Here is a 23,956-nt window from a genome sequence, read left to right as displayed (position 1 = left end):
TTCTCTTATATTAATCAAATTGTTATTTTTAAAGAGAGAGAAAGAATACAGTTGTCCATCTTTCCCTTCCCACATACATACTACCTTTTTACTTTTTGGCTTGCATTTCTCAAATATGCATCTTTTGCTGTTGTTGTTTTGTTTTGCTTATGGCTTGAGCTTTATGTTAAGATGAAGATTTTTGTTACCCAAATCTATAAGCTAATCTGTTTCTTTACTTTGACATTGTATCTACATTCCTGTCTTCATTCCAGTTATAATAGAAGGATCACTTTTCATCTCAAAGAGCAGCCCCCTTCTCTGGGCTCTTGTGCTCATCTTCTCTTGTCTTCCAAAGAACCTCCCTCTTCAGTTATGCCCTTTCTCTCACAACAATTTCTTTCTCCTTATTGGAACATTCCCAACAGTGTAGAAGCATCCTTTACCATCTCCTGTTTTGGTAAGAACATTCCCTTGACTCTACATTCCCCTCCCAGCTAGTGCTTCATTTCTCTGCTTGTCTGCCCAGCAAAACTTTTTGAAAAGTTGTTTTTACTGGCTGTCACCACTTCCTTACCTGTCATTGACTCCATCCTGGCTTCCTGGAAGGAAGCCATCACTCCACTGAAAAAACTTTAGTCAAGGTCACAAATGAACTCCATGTTGGTAAATTCTATTGCTCTTTCTCATCCTCAGCCTCTTATAGACATTGGATACAGATGACTGGTTTGTCTTTAAAATAATACTTTCTTCTTGGCTTCCATTTGCTCAGTCTCCTTTCCTGGCTCATCCCCCTCTATTCAATCTCTAAATGTTGGGTTGCTCCGGGGCTAAGTTCTAGACTTGAGCCACCCACATGTGGCTAGTGTGAAATAAGATTTTCTTTAAGTATAAAATGTGCTCTGAATTTCAAAGGCTTAAATGTGAAAAAAAGCATATAAAATATCTCATTAAAATTTATTATATGAGTATCTATTGAAATAATACTTTGTGTATATTTGGGTTCTTTATTTTTAGAGAGGGAGAGCACAGGGAGAGGGGCAGAAGTAGAAGAAGAGAGAGAATCTTAAGCATGCTCCACACGTAGCATGGAGCCCCATGCAGGGCTTGATTCCATAACCCCAAGGTCATGACCCAAGCCAAAATCAAGAGTCACACCCAACTGACTGAGCCACTCAGGTGCCCCCTGGATATTTTGGGTTATTAAAATTCATTTCATTTGTTTCTTTTTACTTTTTAAATGAGGCTATAAGAAAATTCAAAATAGGGTCTCACATATATCTCTATTGGACAGTAGTTCTAGATCATTTTCTCTACTAAATTTCTCATTTCATCATTATTCAGTTCCATAGCTTTACATAACATCCATGTGTTGACTCCCTAGCTCAGACCTTGAACTCCGACCTCTCGCTTGAGCTTAATCTATGCAGCTGATATGTGAATTCCCACCCTCACGTCTAATAGGTATCTGAGATGTTAGCATGTCAAAACTGGAATTGTCTATTTCCTCCAACCCTTTTATGTTACTTGCTGAGTTTCCCATCCCGATCTGTCCAGTTACTCAAGCCAAAATTTGAGTCATCCTCAATTGCTTTATTTTCTGTACTCACTTCACCCAATCTTCTAGCAAGTCTTGTTGGTTCTACCTTTAAATTACATTTTGAATTCCATCCATTTTTCATCTCCTCTGCCACTACCTCAGTCTAAGCCACTGTCACCTCCTACCCACACTACTGTAACAGCTTCCTAACTGCTCTATTTGCTTCCACTCTTACAATCATTACAGTCTGCCCCATATTTAAGAGTGCATCTCTTTTGTACGTACACCAGACCATGTCTTTCCCCTCACTCAAGTCCCCCAATGACCTCCCATTGTACTTAGAATAAAATCCAAACCTACTGTAGTGTACAAGGCTCAGCCTAGTCTGATCCCTACTGATCACCCTAACCTCATTCCACGCCACGCTTTCCCCCTTACTATAACAATTTCCAACCTCACTGGCCTTCCTTCCGTACTTTGATCATGTTGAGTTTGTTATTGCCTCTTGTATGCTGTTCTTCCCTCTGCCTCAAACGCTCTGCCCCTGGAGTTTTGTGTGACAACTCCTCTTCCTCCTTCAGATCTTAGCTCAAATACTGCCTTTGTAGAGAGACCATCACCATCCCTGCAAGTGGCAGTCTGTCCAAGTCATGTCCAATCTAATCATACTCACAAAATATCTTTCTCTTTTCTTTGTCTTCCTAAAATGTTTGATGTCGTTGTTTCCTTTTTAGCATCTACCCCCTTTCAGAGTATAAGCACTTCAAGAGCAGAGATCTCACATGTCTTATTTGCACTTGTCTTCTCAGTATCTCATATAAAGCTTGGTCCAGAGTAGGCACTAAAAATAGTTTTGAGTGATAAATGCAAAATAAATATGAATCAAATGGATTTTTTAAAAGAAGGAATGAATGAAACCTTTTTGGGAATAAGTAACTTCATTTTTTTAAAATTTTTATTTATTTATGATAGTCACAGAGAGAGAGAGAGAGGCGCAGAGACACAGGCAGAGGGAGAAGCAGGCTCCATGCACCGGGAGCCCGATGTGGGATTCAATCCCAGGTCTCCAGGATCGCGCCCTGGGCCAAAGGCAGGCGCCAAACCGCTGCGCCACCCAGGGATCCCAGTAACTTCATTTTGGAATGAATAGTGTGGGATGTTTTAGAAATTAAGGCACAGCTTAAGGAGATAATGCATTAGGCCTTAATAGATATTAACTCCTTAGTGGAATTGAGCTTGTCATATTCTGCAAACATTGAGAACCTAGCATTTTCCCAGCAAACTCTTTCTGCCCTCATAATTGGGAGAGTTGAAAGAATGGAGGGTCACTGAGCCTGAGAGGCAAAGTGGGTGACATTACAGGAGAAATGTGTGTGTGTGTGTGTGTGTGTGTGTGTGTGTGTGTTGGCGGTGGGCAGGGAGAGGTCAAGAGCAAGTGCTACCTCTTGATTTTAATTTTGCCTAATTTTTAACTCTAGCTAACAGGAATCCTGACAATTATTTCTTTAGCATCAGTATGCATAGTAGGTTTTCAATAAATGCTTTCTGGTAGAATGAATAAATGAGCTTATAAATTGGAATGAAAATTCAAGAAAGGTGAAGTATTAACATTTTTGACCATTTATGAGGTAGAGACAAGGTTGAATTGGACACTCCAAGATACAGTAGCCCAAGGATTTGGGAATAAGAGAACACTTTCTTCTTCTTGGCCTGCTTCATGCCCCCAGAGCTGAATCAACCTCAGAGTTTCTGTTGACCTCAGGAGAGGATTCCAAATACACAAATCAGGAAAACAGAGGGAAGCAAAATCTCTGAATGTTAACCAGCAAAGACATCCAGCTTGAGGACATTTCATTTTTCCCCAGTACCAATTAGATATGCTCTGCCATGTAAAAGAAAACTAATGATGGTGTGAAGTGTGAACAGATTATCTGATCAGGTCTGATAATACAGACCAGATAATCTGTGTTCAGATTATACCTCTGCTGTGGTCTATTTTAGCGAGTTTCTGGATTTGAATCTAAAAGTGGTATCTGGAAAAGAGATAATAATTTGTGCTCATATAGCACTTTTCATCTAAAGGTCTCCAAGCACTTTATGAAGAAATAAGTACTATTATCCCAGATGGAAGAACTCAGACAGAGGGGTTGCTGCCCTTTTCAGGAAATTGGAGAGTAGAAGCCCTTGGACTCCTGACATAGCCCTAGGCTAGTAATTATTGAATCATGTCCTCTCTTCATTGGGAGCTGGGTCATTCAATGATGTGGCTTCTTACAATTGCATACATGCATACATGCATGCATATATCAAGTAGAACCTTAGGCTCTAAAGTTCTAAAATCTTAAGATTTTTAGCATGTGTTCAAAACATATGAAAATAGGGCAGCCCGGTGGCTCAGCGGTTTAGCGCTGCCTTTGGCCCAGGGCGTGATCCTGGAAACCCAGGATCAAGTCCCACATCAGGCTCCCTGCATGGAGCTTGCTTCTCCCTCTGGCTGTGTTTCTGCCCCTCTCTCTCTCTCTCTCTCTCTTCTTTGTCTTTCATGAATAAATAAATCATAAACAAAATCTTTTTAAAAATATGAAAATGGCTAGTTTTAAAATGTTCAGCTCAGGTAAAGTCCAGCTACTTAAAGTAAGAAAAGTGGTTAGTCTAGGCAGAGTAATAATAGCTAACATAGGCCAGGCATTATTTTAAGTAGGCTACATATATTATTATATTTAAGACTCATTATAATCATAGCGAGGTAGAACATGTTATCACCCTACCCAGTTTACAGTTGAGGCAACTGAGATGCAGAGAAGTGAAGTAACTAGGCCAGAATGTCAGTGAAGCAAGTGGCAGAGCTGGAATTCAGATGTAGACCATATGAGCCTGGGGCCCACATGCTAAGCCAGTTACTCTGTGCTGGATACTGTAAAGCTTGTTGCAGGGATTATCTCACTGAATCCTCAAAAACTCCTACATTGTACATTGTAGATACACTGTCACCTCAATATAATTGTGGGGAGGAAACGCAGGCTTAGAAAGGTGAAGTGACCTGCTCAAGCTCACATTCTGGTAGGGGTGGGGCCAGGATTTTGAACCGTGGACAAAATAGCAACAGGTAAGGAGTTGGGTTTTTAGAGCCGTCTTTGCCACTAACTAGGCTTTGTGACATTGAGCAAATCACCTCATCTCTATGGCCTCTGTCTACCTCCGTGAAAGAAGGCTATTGGGCTACATTGCCACTAAAGTCCTTCCCAGTGCTAATATTCTCGGATTCTCAGTATCTGTTTTCTATTCCGTCCCTTGTTTTAAAATCCTTGGAGGAAAAGAAATTAACCACACAGAACCCGAGAGTGACTCTGGAAGCCAAATTTAGAAAACAGATCTCAAAAGCAGAAAAATGAAGTTTACAAAATGCCTTTATTTAGAAAACGAGACTGTCCTGTAGTGTTTAGCTTGATAAGTGAGACTTGGTGACTACACAGAGACCATACACATCTCCTTGACAAGCCAGGTCTCCTGGTCAGAGCGACTCATATAACCTGGTCGAATGGCCATTTCTGGCCACTGAATCAACTAAAGCTGGAAGAAGCCCATCTTGTGTAGGAGGGACTGGAAGAAGAAGCCAAACTTTTCATGTGGGTGTTCTATCTTGAATTCAGAATGTCTATACCATTCTGTCTACTTCTGTTTTTATTCTCAGTGATTATTATATAGTGACACAGCCCACTGCTACCATGAACCAGTTTTTTCAGAACCTGGTGGGGAGCCATGGTGTAGTCAACAGGTCTGGCTTTCCATTTTTTCGTGTTATTCTTTTCAAAAGTGTAAGCTTGATCCAAAAGAAACAAATTTATTACCTTGAAGAGATATCTATACTCCCATGTTCATTGCAGTATTGTTCACAATAGCCACGGTATAGAAACCCCAATGTACATCAATGAATGAATGGATAAAGATGTGATATATCTCTCTTTATAAAATTGTTATTCAGTCTTAAAAAAGAAGAAAATGCTGCCATTGGCAACACCATGAGTGAATCTAGAGTTCATTATGCTAGGTGAAATGAGCCAGACGGAAAGACAAATACTACATGGTATCATTTCTGTGTGGAATCTCAAAACAAAACAAACCAAGACAAAATAAAACAATGAGATAAAATGAATTGCAGGTCAGACTTATAGAAAGAATAGAATGATGGTTGCCTTGGGCTGAGGAGAGATTGGTAAATGGGTACAAACTCTCAGTTATAAAATGAATAAGCTCTTAGGATCTAATGTATACATGGTGACTATAGTTGATTACACTGTATTATATAACCAAAATTTATTAATGGAATTTAAATGTTCTTACCAAAAAAAAAAGTAAATATATGAGGTGATGGATGTGGCAATTAACTCAATTCTAGGAATCCTTCTACAACGTATATGTCTATCAAATCATTGCCTTGTACACTTTAAATATGTTACAGTTTTGTCAATTGTACCTCCATAAAGCTGAAAAAATAAAAAACAAATGAAAGAAAAAAAATAAAACTGACCAAGAAGCTCCCAAAAATGTGAGCTTGAGTTTGTGATAAATCTTGGCCCTATCCATGGCTTTGTGATCTTCAGAAAGTCACTTCAATTCTCAGTGTCTCAATCTTCCTCATCTTTTTTGTAAAGTGATACGTACAACCCTTGTTCTCTAGTGGTGTAAATTTTAAATAGTGTGCCACTGGTGGAAGTAGTTGGGAGAAATCAGAGACCTTTCAGACGACAATGCAGTGAGGCAGAGAGCCGTGGAGGTGGTGTGCACAAAGCAAGTGTTCTGGCAATGGACAAGCCTGGATGGGAATCCCAACTCTGCCTGTCATTTGGGCGAGTTATTAAACCTCTATAAGTCTCCTCAATTTGTAAAATGCAAAGCTGTTGAGTTATGGAAATATAAACATGAAGCTCCCAACAAACAATAGGCCATTAATAAATGTGGCTATTATTATTTTTACTATCAATTACTGAATTATGATGAATAGTTAGCAGGTTCAGAATATCAAGATTTATTTTCTAAAACATATGTACTAATTCACTTTGATCCCCAGGAAAGAGCCAATATAGAATTGGGCTGTCCTAGGAAACCAAATACTGTATTTTTCCACACAAAATGCTTGAGATTAATTCTGGAAGCTTATCCTCATATACATCACACCCTGGGAGAAAGCCTGGACAGGTATTTCTCTTCTCCTTAGAAATCTTTGCCTAAGTCCCCCCTTCTGTGAGCACAGGAATTCTAGTAGTCTGTTGGGTTCTCAAAACTTAACTTGCATTCTAAAGAGGGTAAAATTTTAATACACTAATTCCCAACTCTTTTTAGCATGAGAATCTAATTTGAAGGCAAAAATAATTTCAAGGAATCCCATAAAATAACAGTTCTATTTTAAGTAGCTTAAAAATTTTTTTTTAAAGATTTTAGTTATTTATTCACAAGAGACACAGAAAGAGAGGCAGAGGTAGGAGCAGGAATTCTTTTTAAAAAAGATTTATTTATTTATTCATGAGAGACACAGAGAGAGAGAGGCAGAGACACAGGCAGAGGGAAAAGCAGGCTCCACTCAGGGAGCCCAACGTGGGACTCAATCCCAGGTCTCCAGGATCAGGCCCTGGGCTGAAGGCGGCGCTAAACCGCTGAGCCACCCAGGCTGCCCCTTAAGTAGCTTTTGACTGACAACCTACATAGTAAAAATTTAGCAATGGTAAGAAGTTAGAGGATCCTCTCAAATATGTTTTTTGAGTAGGTAGTATAGTATAGTAGCCTGATAGAAAATTCACAAGGTACAAAAGGGAATAGAACTTGCACTCTACTCTGCCACGCAGTGCCCTTCCCAGAGCCAACTGTTGTTTCAATTTCTGCTGTGTCCTTTCAAAGGTAATCTATGCTTTATAAATACTTGCATATATGTCCTTTACCAAAAGACAAAACGATAGCAGATCTTTCCACTGTTCTTCATACTTAACAATGTCTTACACTTTCAACTGGATATGTGAAAAAAAGAGAGAATGGGTATTTTTATTCATCACAGTGCCATCTACTATTGAAAAGTTAGATTGTATTTATTAATATACAGAAAGTCCAAACATACATTAACTACATGTCGCTTAGAGATTCTCAATGCTAAGATGGGGAACCACTGGTAGAAGAAAGTTATCGGTGATATTCAACATTAATTTTGGCCCCTACTCTGTATCAAGCATTGTTCTAAGCACTTTATACTTGTAACCTCACATAATCTACACCCTTCAAATTCTTCTCAGCTCAGTTTTTTTTCTTTTTTAAAAAGATTTTATTTATTTATTAGAGACAGAGAGAGAGAGGGGCAGAGACACAGGCAGAGGGAGAAGCAGGCTCCACGCAGGGAGCCCGACGCGGGACTCGATCCGGGGTCTCCAGGATCATGCCCTGGGCTGAAGGTGGCGCTAAACCACTGAGCCACCGGGGCTGCCCTCAGCTCAGTTTTTTTTTTTTTTTTTTAATTTTTTTTTAATTTTATTTTTTTAATTTTTTATTTTTTTATTATTTTTATTTTTTTTTTTACTTTTTTACCTCAGCTCAGTTTTAAATGTTATCTCCTCAGAGAAGTTTTCTTCGATCCGAGTACACCTGCCCTCTCCCCTTTCCATCAGTCCCTATCATTTCATCCTGTTTATTTCCTTCAGGAGATGAACTGCTTTACCTAATTAGTTACCTATTTGTCTACTTGTTTACTGTTGTCTTCTCAACCATATGGGCTTTATGAGCAAGGCCAGTGTTGGTTTGGCTCCCTGCAGCATATCCAGCAGCAGTGCCATGTCTCTGGGATTGGCACAGAGGAGCCATTCATTGGATATTTATTAACTGGATATTAAGGACATGAGCAAAACCCGGCTTTATGAGGTAGACCCTACTGTTACCTCTATTATACAGGTGAGGAAACTAAGACCTAGGGAGAAAAACAGGCTTGTTCCAAAGTTACTAAGTTACACAATTGGTTTGAAACCCAGCTCTGCTTGACTTCCAGAGCCAAGCCCTTCACCACTACTCTGTTGTCAGAAATGGGGGACTAAGTCCCTCTTCCTCCCTAGGACTGTTTGCTCCATTGGAAAATGAGGGGGTGAAGTTAGCACTATTCCTCACAGTGATGTTCTGTGATGTAGAAGATAGTGATCTATGAAAATGGAAAGGTGGATGTGGAAGGGACCAACAAAATTGGCCTGATGCCTTTAAGGGGGATGAAAAAAGAGGGATATTTTAAAAAAAAAGATTTTATTTATTTATTCATGAGAGACACACAGAAAGAGGCAGAGACACAGGCAGAAGGAGAAGCAGGCTCCACACAGGGAGCCCGATGTGGGACTTAATTCCAGGAACCCGGGATCACGACCTGAGCCAAAGCAGACACTCAACCACTGAGCCACCTAGGTGCACCAAGAAAGATGATTTTTGATTCTTTTCTTCCTTCCCTCCTTTCTTCACTGAAAATTTGCTGATCTTTACTTTATGCCAGGCACTGTGCCTGATATCCATTTGGATATAATGGGCTCCGAAGACCAAAAGGACATAGTCCTGCCATTAAGGTGCCTAGTCTGATGGCTCTAATGCAGACTTACTAACAGCTACTTTTAGTATAGGTTAGTGCCATAATAGTAATATGTATGAGGCACATGGCTACAAGAAAGAGAAAGGGATTAATTCCATCATGTCACATACATCATTGCTTGGGATGGAGGTGGATGTAAGGAAGGGAGGCATGAGGTATAATGCTGAGCTGGGCCTTGGGGTAAGAATCACTTTCCAGATGCGCAAGGCTGAGGTGAGGCTTTTGGATACAAGAGACACTATATGCAGAAGCACAGCACAAAACAGCACATTGTGCTGAATTTCTAGGGTAGAGGGTTGGCTCCCAGAGTACGGAGCTGGTTAGGTAGACGGAGCCCATGAAGAGTCATGCTGAAGAGTTTGGACTTGACTCCTGAGAGCAGTGGCATAGCCAACTCATATTTACATTTTATTTTTAGAAGGATGACTCTGACAGTGGTAGGACTGGAAGAGGCTGATGAGGCAGGCAGTGGGGGAACTAGTTAGGAGGCTTTGCAGTAGTCCAGGTGGGAGATGATGAACACTCAGACCTAAGGCATTCACAACAGAGTTGGAGAGGAGCTAGATATGCTGGAGACTTTTTAAAAGGTACAGCAGAGAGACTTGGTGATTGATTGGCTAAAACAGAATGAGAGGAGACTAAGAGACTTATTGGAATGGATCAGGTGGCCAAGTATCAAATGCTTCCATTAACAAGTATAGGACATTTGGAATGGGTGGGAGAAACGATGCTGTTGGCTTTGGATATTAAATTAAGTTTGAGGTGTCTCTTAGCCAGCAGAAAGGTCTAGCTGTGTCCTTCCTTTCCAGAATAGCGGTCTAAGCCTGAGCCAGACATCCCTGGGCCCATTTCCTGCAGGGCCCAGGCAGGGATAAAACTTTCCAAGACCTGAGTGGAATTCCTGAGCTCCACATCCTTCAAGGATATACTCTGGGAATTGAAAACTCCCTAGAGCTGACAGGAGGAGAATGGATGATGGATTTGCTTCTTAAAATCAGACGTTGGCTCCAGTGGATCAAACTTTCCTGCCCCTCGCAAGGACCAGACTTTTAAAAAGGCAACCATTTCCTACGGAGAAGCCTCTGGCCCTGACAGGCTCTGGCTCTGGAGTTGGCCCCCAAGAAGCCCCCACTTCCCATGGGAACAGCTTTTTAAAAGATGAGGTTGTACAGCATGTAGCCTGGTCCTGCCTGGCCGGTGCAGAAAGCCCAGAAGACTCTCGGGGACTGGACCCGCTGCAGCCACCACGCTCAGTTAGGTGTCCCCAATGCCGAGACAAGACTGCACGTCGCCCTAACTCTTTCCAAAATGACGGGACCGGAATCCTTCTTCACCTCCACTTGAATCCCTAGAGCTCACTAGGCGGTGGCAGGACCGAACACGTGGGCTCGATGAGGGGCGGGCCTCTGGGGTCCTCCCGGGGAAGGGGACAACCGAGGAGGTGGTAATCTCCCTGGCTGTTCCAGCCGCTGGCCGAAGGCAGGGGCACGCCCTGTGTCCCACTCCCACGTTCATAGGACAGTGCCAGAATTCTTTTTCTCTACTCCGCCCTCTCCCCACGTACTCTCCCACTGTCCTGCCCATAAATCGCAGGAGCAAAGGTAGAACGATCCCTCCCGCGCCCCTGCGGGCCGAGAAACCGGGCGCTAAAGCAGTGCAGTCTCGAGCTCCCCCTGCAGAAGCGGCGCTCCTCACTCGGTTCGGGGGTAGAGGGGGCGCGAGAGAGCAAGTGGGCGGGCGTCCTATTCTCCGCATCCTCCTCCAGGTCCTGGCGCGCAGGGTGGGAGCGTCGCGCGGCTCCGCGCTGCGCATCGCGGCCGGCTCGCCGCCTGTCCCCTGCCCTGGCTGGGCCGCCTCCCCCGGCTGCCGGCGGAGGGCTACGAGGCGCTAACGTTACGCTGTTTCCGGTTTTCTAGCGGGCTCTGTTTCCCCTCCCAAGGCGGCGGCGGCGGAGCGGCGGAGCCCCCCAAATGGCCTGGCCAGATGCGGCAGGTTTGCTGCTCAGCGCTGCCGCCGCCGCCACTGGAGAAGGCTCGGTGCAGCAGCTACAGCGACAGCAGCAGCAGCAGCGGCAGCAGCGAGAGGAGCAGCAGCAGCAGCAGCAGCAGCGAGAGGAGCAGCAGCAGCAGCAGCGGCGGCGGCGGCAGCAGCAGCAGGAGCAGCAGCAACAGCAGCATCTCCCGTCCCGCTGCGCCCCCAGAGCCGCGGCCGCCGCAGCAGCCGCAGCCCCGCAGCCCCGCAGCCCGGAGAGCCGCCGCCCGCTCTCGAGCCGCAGCCGCCGGCGGCATGAGGCACGACCCGGCCCCCGGCTTCTCCATGCTGCTCTTCGGTGTGTCGCTCGCTTGCTACTCGCCTAGCCTCAAGTCGGTGCAGGACCAGGCATACAAGGCGCCCGTGGTGGTGGAGGGCAAGGTACAGGGGCTGGCCCCGGCCGGCGGCTCCGGCTCCAACAGCACCCGCGAGCCGCCCGCCTCGGGTCGGGTGGCGCTGGTGAAGGTGCTGGACAAGTGGCCGCTCCGGAGCGGGGGGCTGCAGCGCGAGCAGGTGATCAGCGTGGGCTCCTGTGCGCCGCTCGAAAGGAACCAGCGCTACATCTTTTTCCTGGAGCCCACGGAGCAGCCCTTAGTCTTTAAGACGGCCTTTGCCCCCATCGACACGAACGGCAAAAACCTCAAGAAAGAGGTGGGCAAGATCCTGTGCACTGACTGCGGTGAGTCGCCCCCTCCCTCTGCTAGGGAAAGGGGGGAGGGGCGAGGTGGTGGAAAATGGGGGTGGGGCGGGGAGGTGCTGCAGGTGCCCAGGCCTGGCAGCGCCCGGCTGCTGGGGGGTGGGGCCGCCCCTGGGCAGGGCGCCTGGCCCGGGTGGGTGAGGGGGTTGGGGTCGGGGAGAAGGAGGATCAGGCTCAAAGTGTGCCAGGGGTGGGGGGCGGGGGAAGGCGCTGGCTTGTGCCAGCAGCGATCTGCGGCTGATGTATGGCATGTGGAGCTGGAAAGCTGCCATCATAGCCCAGTAGCGGCAGGAAAAACGGAGAAGTCCGGGTGGTGCTGGCCCGAGGCTCGGTGAGTCAGGAGTGACCCTCGGAGGCCTCGCCTGCCCAGCTCCCACGAGCCTGCCTCATTCCGGCTGGCCAGGGTCTGCAGGAGCAGCTGGCCAGACTCTCAGACGGTGAAGGCCTCCGCTCACAAGTTCTCCCAGGGAATGGTGCCCCCGCCCCCTCCTGCCTCTCCCGGGCTCCGGGTTCTGCTCATCCACACCGCTGGCGCAGGCAGAGTTGGACTTTTTCTGCTACTGTTTTCGTCCTCCGTGTGGCTCGGGGGTTTTCTTCACCGTGATTGCCTATCTGTGCGAGGCGGTGAGCACAGCCTTCTCTTAACCTCTAGGACAAGGGAGCAGACCCATCTTTCGGCTGTTTTCTGAGAGATTTTACTAGATCCGTTGATCGTGATGACAATGACATAGAGTAACAACTTCTGCTGAATGCTGTAAGTTCGAGCTCTGACATCTTACTGGCAGGATGTGTTGACTGCATCTCTCAGCCTTCTGATGTTGGGCGCAGCCCAGGAATGCAGGTGATCAGAAACAAAATACTGAAGTCCCTGGACCTCCGTAGTCAGGAGTGGAGGTCTCGCCTGTCCAAAGTCAAAGACATATCAGCTTACCGGCTTTTGTTTCTCATCTCTGAACCCAGTACTTATTTTTCAGTGAGAAATTTCAAACCACATCGTCCTCATACTGGAGTATTTGGTGCTAGCTTGTCTTGTGGCTATTCCTTTTGTCCCAACTAAGGCTGATTTTGGTGCTTGCTGTGTGACTCTGAGCTGTGTGGTCACTGAATTATGATAGATGTCCTGAACTGTTGTCGAAGTTGGCATGTTTACCAGTTTACCAAGGGGTTCTAGATAGGCTTTGAGAAGCAAAGAATGTGGAACAGCTCATAGGAAGTTTTGCTGCCCTCATCTTTTTAGATCAATGCCTTTGACTTTTTGAAGCTTTCCTCCTCTGACCCCATCCCCCACCCCTGTCCTTCAAGAGACAAATTTTCAGGTAGTGGTGGCAGTGTATCTGGGCACTATGTTAAACTGTGGCCATTTCAATCAGAAGAATCGTGAAGTATCTTAATAAGGAGGGGAAAACTTTGGTGGTAACAGCAATTTCTCTCTCTGGCGTTGTTCTGAGGAATCCTGTTGACTGCTCTTTAATGTTGATTTCGTGCTCTTAAGTGTTTTCTGACAACAAGTCAGGACCAGTTAGGAATTTCTAATTTTTTATTTTGTAAAGGATTTTATCTGAGATCCTGAGGGGAGCTGTGGAACTGTATTGTGCAGTGGGCAATAGATAGTAAAAACATTTATTGAGCCTTGTCCAAGGACAGCTTCTGTTTTGGTTTTCAGTGTGTTGCTCCTGACTGAACATGCATGGTACACATCACCACATAATCCCTGGTCTGGTCCACTGAGACCCAATGGTCTTTGTCAGATAATCCCTTGTCTTCCTCCTCCTCCTTCTCCCCTTCCCTCTTTAGCAATTATACCTTGTTTGTTTTGGTGAGAGTTTGAGAGTTGAATGTAGAGATCATGAACAATTTGGAGGTCAGAAATACTGTTGTGTGCTTTCAGGTTACGATCACCGTATTTTATTGAAGTAGCATGTGTAGTAGCAGAGTTCTCGGCAAATACTGCAATCCCTGCTAAAGAGAAGGCCCTCCCACCCTGCAAATTGCCAAGGAGCAGGAGTGAGTCTTGAAGTAAACACTTGAGAATGCAAACAATTTGGGTTTGAGTTGATAGCATATAGATCTGTGTCAGTTTGGGAGGGGGCGTTTTATATAAGGGGATTAGAAATTAAAGGACATACTTCTAAGAGGAAATTTATGGAACTGGTGACTAGATGCCAGAGCATAAACTGCATTTTCTTATTTTTTACTATGGGGTTAAGGAAAATATGCACTGGTGATAGTATATTAAATAAGGAAACAAATCATCCTAACTAACCACAACACCTTCCTTGTGCTCAGCAGGAAATAACTAACAAATTCATTTTCTGTTTTCTATCTCTAAAGAAAGCCCTCTGGGCCACAGGGTCATTGGGAACATTTTCTCCTTGGAGCAGATTTGCCCATTGCAAAATAGGGAAACTGGCACTCAGAAACTGTCATCATGCCTGTTATATTGAGCAACTGTGGTTGAATTGTTACTTTGTTTAGCCAGTTTTAGCTCTGAATGTGTCTGAGCTGTGGTTCCTAGGGAGATCATCTAGAAAGGTGTGTATTTTGGTGGGCCAGGACTTTGGGCCAATGCATCATATGAAGGGATATTGAGCTTAAAAGTTAGCACATGCCTCAGTAGCATCAATGAAGGGTCATACCAGACCCTTTCTAGAAAGTCCTTATGAATGGCTAATTTCACTGCCACTGTGTAATATTGATTTGAAGCCTGTGAAGTCTGGCTGGAATAGCAATATCTGCCAGAGGGGTATTTTTATAGATCTCATGTGTATCATTCATCCAAAATTACTACCTCTGGTGGTAAAGAGTTGAGTAAAATCTTTGCATTTCTAAGAAGCTTGCATTCAGGGAGGTGTTTTATGTGCCTTCTGTAGCAGGGAGAGGAAAAAGAGTTAGAAAGGAGGCTTAGGGATTAGCAACTCGGTACAATGCTATAAAAGCATCCTGTTCTGCAAATAGTCCTGCATTTTTTTTTTTTTTAGTCCTGCATTTTTAACAATGGTCGCATATATTTTGGTATAATCACACCCTATCTTGCTGCTTTCCTATATATATGGTTTTAAGCTGTCTCTTTGTTGCATAGACACAGCAGATAGCGTAAAAAAAAAATCATTCTTCCTTTGGTACTTTCTGATTTCAGTTTTCTTCCAATGTATAGTATCCTTTGTTGTTAAAGATGGAAAAGGTGTATTCCAGGGGGACTTTACCTTCTTTAGGATAGTTTTTAATTAATTTGACAACTAGATTCACGTATTAGAGAAAGGTGGTTCACAAAAATTGAGTATAGCAAAAGCGACTGCATATTTTTAAAATGCTGTTTATTTAAAGAATCTTTTCTTCTCTAGTCAGCTGGAAACCCAGCTGTGCTGCAGCTTGAAGATGGGAAAGTGAAACTAGTCTAGAAACTGACCATTCCTAGTGGGGAGGACAAGCCTTGGTTATAGATTGAGGGGTAGAATTACCATCATAATGTCATTAGTAGCTGCTTTCCTCAACAGATTGAAGTTCTTGGGGGGTGGAAACCATATCTTATCTTTGAGGTCCTTTTCCTACCTCTCCTGGCCCCTGATGTTGGTACTGTGCCTGGTGTATACAGAGACTCTCCTAAGTGTCTTTTGAGTGGATAAAGTAAAGTGAAGTTGAAAAAGCAAGGCTCCAGACTAATGCTAAAACAATCTTAACTCTTTCATCTGTGACACCAAGTCTTGTTCTGAAAAACTAAGTTTGATGATTGCCTTTACCTGTCGCTATGGGAACCTTTTTTCCAAAGGATGGTTATCAACTAGAGTACTTAACCACAATGCGCTTCATCATTGTGCTGATTAGTGTTAATGGGATTTGAGTAGAGGAGAATAAAGGTCTTGCTGAAGAGGACCCACCCTTTTTTGTTTTTTGTTTTTTTTTTTGAGAGTAGATTACCCCTCCCTCACTCTCAAAACAAAAATAAAAATAAAACAACTATCAGTTTGAATTAACAAATATTTTGGGAGCTAGAGAGGGTGGTATATGAACTAAGTAGGTGACTAAGGTGACTAACTTCTTGGTCCCAATCCTATTTTCCATCTTTTATTATCTAGGACATTTTCATCTTATTTTCTCTTTTTTTTTTTTTTTAAGATTTATTTATTTATTCATGAGAGACACACAGAGAGAGGCAGAGACATAGGCAGAGAGAGAGCAGGCTTCCTGCCATGAGCCAGATGTGGGACTTGATTCCGGATCCCGGGATCACGACCTGAGCCAAAGACTCAACCACTGAGCCACCCAGGGGCCCCTCGTCTTATTTCCCAATAGCAAATGCATTGTTTCTTCCCCCTTTATAAAATTATATTTATATACCTCAATCCAGAAAGTGCATATGAATATGTGGTCCAAAGTCTCCCTCTTAGCCCTGTCCTCAGCTATCTATCCCTAAGGCAATTGAAAAAGAACATATTCTTAAATGTGTACTTTTCTAAAAGCAAAATGTTTGTTAGAGTAGTCTTTATGTTTTTCTCTTAACAGATGGAAAATGTTAATTTTGCCACTAAGTCAATTTTATGGTAAATTCTTCCCAAGTAATATATATATATATATATATATATATATATATATATACACACACACAAAATATATGTGTATATATTATATATAAAATATACACATATATTACATATATGTGTATGTTATATATATATAGAAACATATATATATAACATATATATATATATATACTTGTTTTTTTAACCTAACTCAAGATCTTAATCACTACCCCCACTTCACAAATAGAACCCTAGGGTCAGGAATAAAAATACCAAGTTGTTTTCAGATACTTTGCCATTAAGAAGTTTTCTGTGACAGTGGATTTTGTGATGAGTCGTAACTGGAATCATTGAATAGATGGAAGGATTTGTCACTGAGCTTCAGGGCAGCAGATCTGCCCTTACAGCAATTCCTACTGTTTCACACTCTTGATAATCTCACAACAGAATCCACGTGAAAAATCATATGATTCCATATGTGGAAAGAGAAAACCCCACAGTGCGGGATTGCTTTGATTTTTCATTTAGAAGTCAAGACAAAGACTCCAGTTGCTGATGAAGAGTTTGATTTTGACCATATTCCTATACTGCTGGTACAATTCTAGGAGGAATTATCCACTTGAATACTACTTTGAAGTACCTTTAAGGTAACCGATTTGAAAGCGGTGTTAAAATTTCAGAGTATCAGGAAATTGCCACTTGAATACTTGGGAAAAAAAGCAAATATGGAAATGGAAATGGTGGAAGGTTCTAACCCTCTAAATCCTGGTGGCTTAGTGGCATCTGGCAATTTTGCACCTTGATTTGGAAAAGGAACGATGGTATCAATGTCCCCTGTGCTGTCTTTTAACCACTTGTTCTGGGGTCTTTTGAAGGTCTGAAGTGGTGGTAATATAATTTGAACCAAAAATAAAATAATTTTCCCTCCAGGTTTTGAGTTTGGAAGGCATGTGTTTGAAATGGGGGATTTTTGTCTTACTTGTTTCTAGTAATTAACCTTCTCTTCCCACTCACTTATTGGAATTAGCACATAGAAATAAGGTCAGTTTATGAATTTCAAGAGACATATAGCGAACTCTTTAGAAAACTGGGGAAGGTAGGTGAATTGACTGTGGAAGTGCTAGCTTATGACAAGTTTGTGAAATTAGACTCCTTTTTTTAAAAAAGATTTTATTTATTTATTCATGAGAGACACAGAGAAAGAGAGAGGCAGAGACACAGGCAGAGGGAGAAGCAGGATCCATGCAGGGAGCCCGACGTGAGACTAGATCCCGGGACCCCAGGATCACATCCCCGGCTGAAGACAGGCGCTAAACCGCAGAGCCACCTAGGGATCCCCTAGACTCCTTTAAAAACAGCAATGCACCCAAGTGAATCTTGGTGTGCTTGGAGCTCCACGTGCTATATGGGACCTGTAGCAAACCTGGAGGATGATTACAAGGCATTACAATGACATGCAAGAGGACATCCTGTACTCAACAAAGAGCTGTGAAGCTTTTGCAATCTGGGGTCAAAAGACCGAGATTCACATTGATGGAGAGCATCCACTGTTAATCAGCTGTAATATTTTTTGGTAATTATGAAACGGGGTTAAGTTAAAGAACCTTCTTTCTCTGGCTAGTTGAGTCCGGTCAAGTGTGGCATCTGAACTCCATTCTGCAGCAGCATTCCCTTCCCATTCTGTGCTTATAGTGAGATCCAAGTAGCCTCTCCAGGGACCTTCTCTGGGACAGAGCCTGTTACCTCCTCCCTTTGTCCCTGTTCAGGACCTGATTGTGCTGCTTGCCTCCTGGGGTGGGCTGGAGGTAGGTGGTTAATACTGCTTTTAGCCTTGTAGATCTCCAGAGTGGTGGGGAATCTATCCTAGAGGTTTCTATATTCTACTAGAAAACTCCCTCCCCCAAAATGTGATGTTCAGGTTGCTTTTTATTCTGTCTTCAGAAACAGAATCTTTAATGGTTCTCCTTTGCTTTTTCATAGATTTCCTGCCTTGCGCTGATGACATTGGCTTACCCCTCCTCTTCCCTCCCTGATCTGTTTATTCAGACTGAGGATCTATCTTTGTCCTTTGGGCTAGGATGTTTTACTTCGTCTCGATCTTGATATTGGTCCAACTAACAGAAGCCGAACTGAGCTAACAGTCCTCAGAAGTGAGTGAGAGGAGGGCAGCCCGGGTGGCTCAGCGGTTTAGCTCCTGCCTTCGGCCCAGGGCGTGATCCTGGAGATCCAGGATGGAGTCCCACATCAGGCTCCCTGCGTGGAGTCTGCTTCTCCCTCTGCCCGTGTCTCTGCCTTTCTCTCTCTCTCTCTCTCATTAATAAATAAATAAAATCTCAAAAAAATAAAGAACTAGGTACTTCAGGGTAGTTGTATCAGACACAATCCCTGTCATCAAGTGGTTTACAGTCTAGAAGGACAAAGATAGAGCAGCACTTTAGTCCAGAGTACAGTAAATGCCATAAGATATACTAGCATAGTGCTTTGGGGAGTAGAAGAATCATCTTAGCGAAAAAGAAGATCTTAGAGGAGTAAACAAAGTTTCTTGGAGAAGTAGTTTGAGATGGGATTCTAATATTCAGAGATAGTTGAGGTACAGATGGTACAGGGATAGACTGAGAGGGACTGATTAAATTAAAGGAGAGAGCAGCATTTTCTTTAGTAGAGGGGTATGCTTATGGTATACAAAATAACCAGAATGAAAGAAAGAACTGGATGAGGAGTCTGGAGAGGTCGGAGATGGTAATATTTTCAACTGTCATGAATGCTAGGCTGTTGACTTTATTTGTAATTATACAAGTAGTATTTGAAGGCTTATGTTAAAAAAGCTATTCAGTAATGTTTTGTAGTTATCAGTGAATGGGTCTTCCACATACTGTGTTAAATTTATCCCTAAGTATTTCATGTTTTCTGGATGCTACTGTTAAGGGTATTTTTTTTTGTTTTCCAGTGATTAATTGCTAGCATATAGAAAGATAATTTGTAAAATATTGGCTTTGTATCCTGTGACCTTAATAAATTCGCTTATTAGTTCTAGTAATTTGCATAGGTTTCTTCGGATTCTTTTCTCTATGTACATGACTAAGTTGTCAGTGAAAAAAAGACAGTTTTACTTTTTCCTTTTTAATCTGTCTTTATTTCTTTTTCTTTCCTTATTGCACTGGCTAGGGCTGCCAGGGACAATGTTGAATAGAGCAATGAGGACAAACAACCTTGTTCTATCATGGTGGAAAGCATTTGGACTTTTGCTATTTTTTTATTATTTTTAAATTTATTTTTATCTATTCGTGAGAGACACAGAGAGAGAGACAGAGACATAGGCAGAGGGAGAAGCAGGCTTCCTGGGGGGTGCCCAATGCAGGACTCGATCCCAGGACCCCGGGATCACAACCTGAGCTGAAGGCAGATGTTCAACCACTGAGTTACCCAGGTGCCCCTCAGACTTTCACTATTAATTACAAAGTTAGCTGAAGATTTTTTGTATGGTGTAATGACTAAGAATTTGGGCTCCACAGCAATATGGACCTGAGTTTGGAAACCATCTTCTGCATTTTCTAGCCAGGTGATAATTGGGTCAATTATTGCTTGTGTCTTAGTTTCCTATAAAATGGGGATAATGATAGCACTTAATAGAATAGCTGTTAGTATTAAATGAGATAATACATGTAGAATGATTAACACGCACCCAGTAATAAATGTTTAAGAAAAGTTAATTATTAACAAAATCTTATTAGACCAATGTGAGCAGGAAGGCTAGTAAGTGAAGATTTTAAGTTCTAGAAGGGGATTATACAGGCAGGCAAAGGGGAAAATTTCACTAGCCACTATTTTTTATAAAAGATTTTATCTATTTATTCATAAGAGACAGAGAGAGAGAGAGAGAGGCAGAGACATAGGCAGAGGGAGAAGCCCAATGTGGGAGTCAATCCCAGGACTGTGGGATCACTCCCTGAGCCGAAGGCAGACGCTCAACCGCTGAACACCCCCCCAGGTGTCCCCACCCACTATATTTTAACCCAGGTGTTCCTGTTTATTTCAGCTGAGAGTCCCTGACCTGGGCTGGCGGAGGTGGTGAGAAGAGAGTGGGTTATATATATAGATTCAGTGTAGGGAAGTTTATGTGAGTTCAGGGTATGAATGCTGATCCTGTGGAGGTCCCTAGTAGGCTGTCAGTCTTGATGTATCCATGGGTCTCTGTTTGTCAATATTCCAAGAATCTCACAGATAGGTACTGCTTTTCTCAGTTTCACAAATGGAAAGACTATGATCCATACTCCAAAGTGTCCTTTTTCCAAATCTCAGCATGCTTGTGGGGTCACTCAAGAGTCCAAGATCTGAAGTCCTGCCAGGCATGCTTTTTAACTATCACAGTCTCATCTGTTATTAGGAGGAGCTGCTCAAAGTCCCTGGAAATTGATGGAAAGTGTCTTTTTCCTTACCTCCCCTCCCCCAAAGAAAGCAGGTTTCTGACTCATCCTGCTTTGATTTAGGGGTTTCCAGCGCTAGGGAGAGATTCACACTGCTTAATTCATACTCTTTCCTTGTTTCTATACTGGGTTGGTGTGGATTTAGTGGCTGAACAGGGTCAGAGGGGTAGAGGTGTGGGCATGTAACAGGTGGCCTTTTTGGAGTTTGTGGGGCTTAATTTTAATTGTACCTAATTGATTGACATGTGGAACCTGAAGAAAGTATGAATCTTTGCTCCTTAAATATTTGTGGGACTACTCCTCGCTTTGGCTTCTTCCTCTAAATATTTGTCAGGTATTGTTAACCCTCAGATCCTGGGCTGGCTGCATGTCCCTAAACTCATATTCTCCCATTATTTTCTTATTCTTACAGTTTTAGTATTTATGGCCTGTACCATGTATATGACACTTATTATTTAATGCCAAGCATTGTTAATTACCTTTTGATGGGTCAGTATCTTATTTCCTTCACCTGATAGTAAGATCTTTGGGGGCAGTATCTTAATATATGATAGAATAAATATTTGGTTGGTGGCTATTGCCAAGAAAGAAGGGGGTGAGTGGGTCCTTTTGCTTTTTCTACTGACCACTTTTGCCCTAGACTCAAGGTTCCTCAAATGACAGCCCAGACTAAGGGAATAGAGCAATCATAGAAAGTATCCTCAGACATTTTGAGAAAGGGCAGAATTTGGCTTCTCTGTTATGTTTTCGTTCAGTTTTTTTTTCCTTGATAGTTTGTAGCATTTTGCGGGTAACTCTTCTCAAGTTGTAGAATTATGATTAGGTGGTTTTCCTCACACATGTTAATATTTTGGCTTGTGTTTCCTTTCTGTCTTTTGGTTAGTTGGCAATCTGCAAAAAGTTCTCCAGTTTCACTTGCCAGAGGAGCTTTTTGGATGTTCCCCATTCGGGTTTTTCACTGAGGTGTCCACTTGGACTTGGTTACTTTACCTGTTCATGCTTCAGGCTGAATACCTTGAGAGGTAAGAGGTATGACCAGGTGTCATTTGTAGTAAGCTGAGGCCACCAATTAGCTGTTGTTGTATCTCTTTGCCCTAGTAGACAGCTTGGGGGCTTCTGGAGGCTAGGACTAGTTCTTATATCATATTTGTTTCCTAAAAGGGTAAGGAAAGAGGGAACCCAGTGTTTCTTCATGTCTCTCTTTGGCATTCATTCTTTACCATATCCTTAAAATGAGGCATTTTCTTTTATATCTGCTTGGCTAATGTATTAGGTAAGGGTTGGGGGTGGCTCTCAGGAGGAGTTTCTCTTCTAGCTCCGAGTGCCTAAGGACTACCAGCTGCCACTTTGCACAAGGCTGTGACACCCAGCTTCCTCGAGTCAATCCCTTCCACTGATGCCTGTGGCCATAAGTATAATCTCAGTACAGGTATCCCTCTACAGTTCCTTAGGCCAGTGATGAATTTTGCAAACACTGCTCAACTGATGACTCTGTTTTGGAGGAATTTTGTATGGTTTTGGAGAGGAAGGTTTATTTACCATTTGGGATGGAACAAGTAAATTAAGTAGATCTATCATGTATGGCTTCCTGTCTCTGAATGCAAAAAAGAACAGCAAGCCTGCATCCAGTGCAACTTTCCTAGTATTGTTATTGGTTGATTGGATTTCAGGGAACAAAATAATAAAAAGAATTTTTTAAAAAGGAAGGAACAAGTCTCAGACCACAATGTGATCCAGCTATCATAGAGTAAAGCTAAGGCCCATAAGTGAAGAGTCTCTTTCAAAAGACACGGGGGCTTCCAAAGGCAGCCTGTGTGCTGCTTACTCTTAGTTGGTTTCTTTTTTTTTTTTTTTTAAAAGATTTTATTTATTTATTAGCAACACAGAGAGAGAGAGAGAGGCAGAGAGACACAGGCAGAAGGAGAAGCAGGCTCCATGCAGGGAGCCCGACGTGGGACTCGATCCTGGGTCTCCAGGATCACACCCTGGGCTGCAGACGGCGCCAAACCGCTGCGCCACCGGGGCTGCCCTGGTTTCCTTTTCATAGTCTATTCATGTGGCTTTACGTTTGAGAACCTCTTACTTGGGGTTCCAACTCTCCAACCTTACCCCTCTGTACTCTCTACTTAGGTCTGCTGTTATACTTGCTTTTGTCATCATTGTAATAGCTGATCCTCAGCACCTATTCCCAAGAACAAGAGAAGTTTCCAGAAGTTTCTAGTGCAAACTTTCCAACTCTTTCTTGGACTTTAGGTCTGATGGACCTAGTGGAAAGATAATGAACAAGGCTTGTGAGAGGGACCTATGAGATTAGAGTGACATATGACAAATCTGGCCGAGTTCCTCTCAGGTCTAGTTCTGTTTTTTTTGTTTTTTTGTTTTTTTCCAAGAAAGCCTCTCCCATACTTACAGGTTTCATTTGCAAAAGGGAACATTTTCTCCAAAACAGCTAGTAACATTCACGGGGCCTCCTAGTGACATGTATGTGAAATTGTCTTGGCCAAGTACCAGTAGTAATCCTTTCAGATGGCACCTCCAAGGCTGGGCTACTGGGAAAGAATCTAACTTGTACATTGAAGGGAGGCACACAGATGGCCCCCAGATTAGGAGGGAGCTTCCTGTCTTTGTTTCTCATTATGCAAATTATCTGAGTAGGTTTCTACTGTGCATGGTCTGCGCTCATCTAACCGAGAGGGTGAATGCGAGCAGGAGCTGAGACTAGTTCCCTTGGGAATATTGTTTTCCCGTCTGCCAGTTATTACCCCCCCCCCCCCGCCCCCACAACCCCTGCAGCTTCTACTTTGCCCCACACTGCATGTGGGCTCCTGGCTTCTTCTGTGTGATGTCACAGCCTCAGGGCCTCTGGGTGAATGAGCCTTAGGCCTGGAGCTTGTTGTACAGCATGAGGATTAAAGGCATTGTTTTAGATTCCTTATGTGAAGGAATCACATCAAGTGGATAAAAAGGTCATAGAGATTGATGGTCTTCAATAGGTCACGCTCCCAAACCATATTTTTTTAAACTGAGTATGCAAGCTTACTTTCCTCATCTCTCAAGTTAAATAATAGCCTAGTCATTTCAGAGGAGGGGTGCATGTCGTCATTGGTTTTTGTTTTTTTTTAAGATTTTATTTATTTGAGGGAGAGAGAGAGCAGGGGGAGGGGCAGA

At 43.2% G+C, this 23,956-nt stretch overlaps 1 protein-coding gene across 5 annotated transcripts in view; it reads left to right on the top strand.

Moving 5' to 3' along the window:
* The window catches only part of NRG2 (neuregulin 2), a 243,681-nt gene that overhangs the window by 53,313 nt on the left and 166,412 nt on the right, over positions 1-23,956 (top strand). For all 5 annotated transcript variants that reach the window (XM_072826100.1, XM_072826098.1, XM_072826096.1 and 2 more), the window contains one exon: positions 11,036-11,829. In XM_072826100.1, the coding sequence (XP_072682201.1) occupies positions 11,103-11,829 (727 nt within the window). In that variant the 5' untranslated portion in view covers positions 11,036-11,102. The remainder of the gene's footprint in view (positions 1-11,035; positions 11,830-23,956) is intronic.

Source organism: Canis lupus, chromosome 5, assembly GCF_048164855.1.
Source record: "Canis lupus baileyi chromosome 5, mCanLup2.hap1, whole genome shotgun sequence".
Taxonomy (NCBI): Eukaryota; Metazoa; Chordata; class Mammalia; order Carnivora; family Canidae; genus Canis; species Canis lupus.
This window is presented reverse-complemented; position numbering and strand designations above follow the sequence as displayed.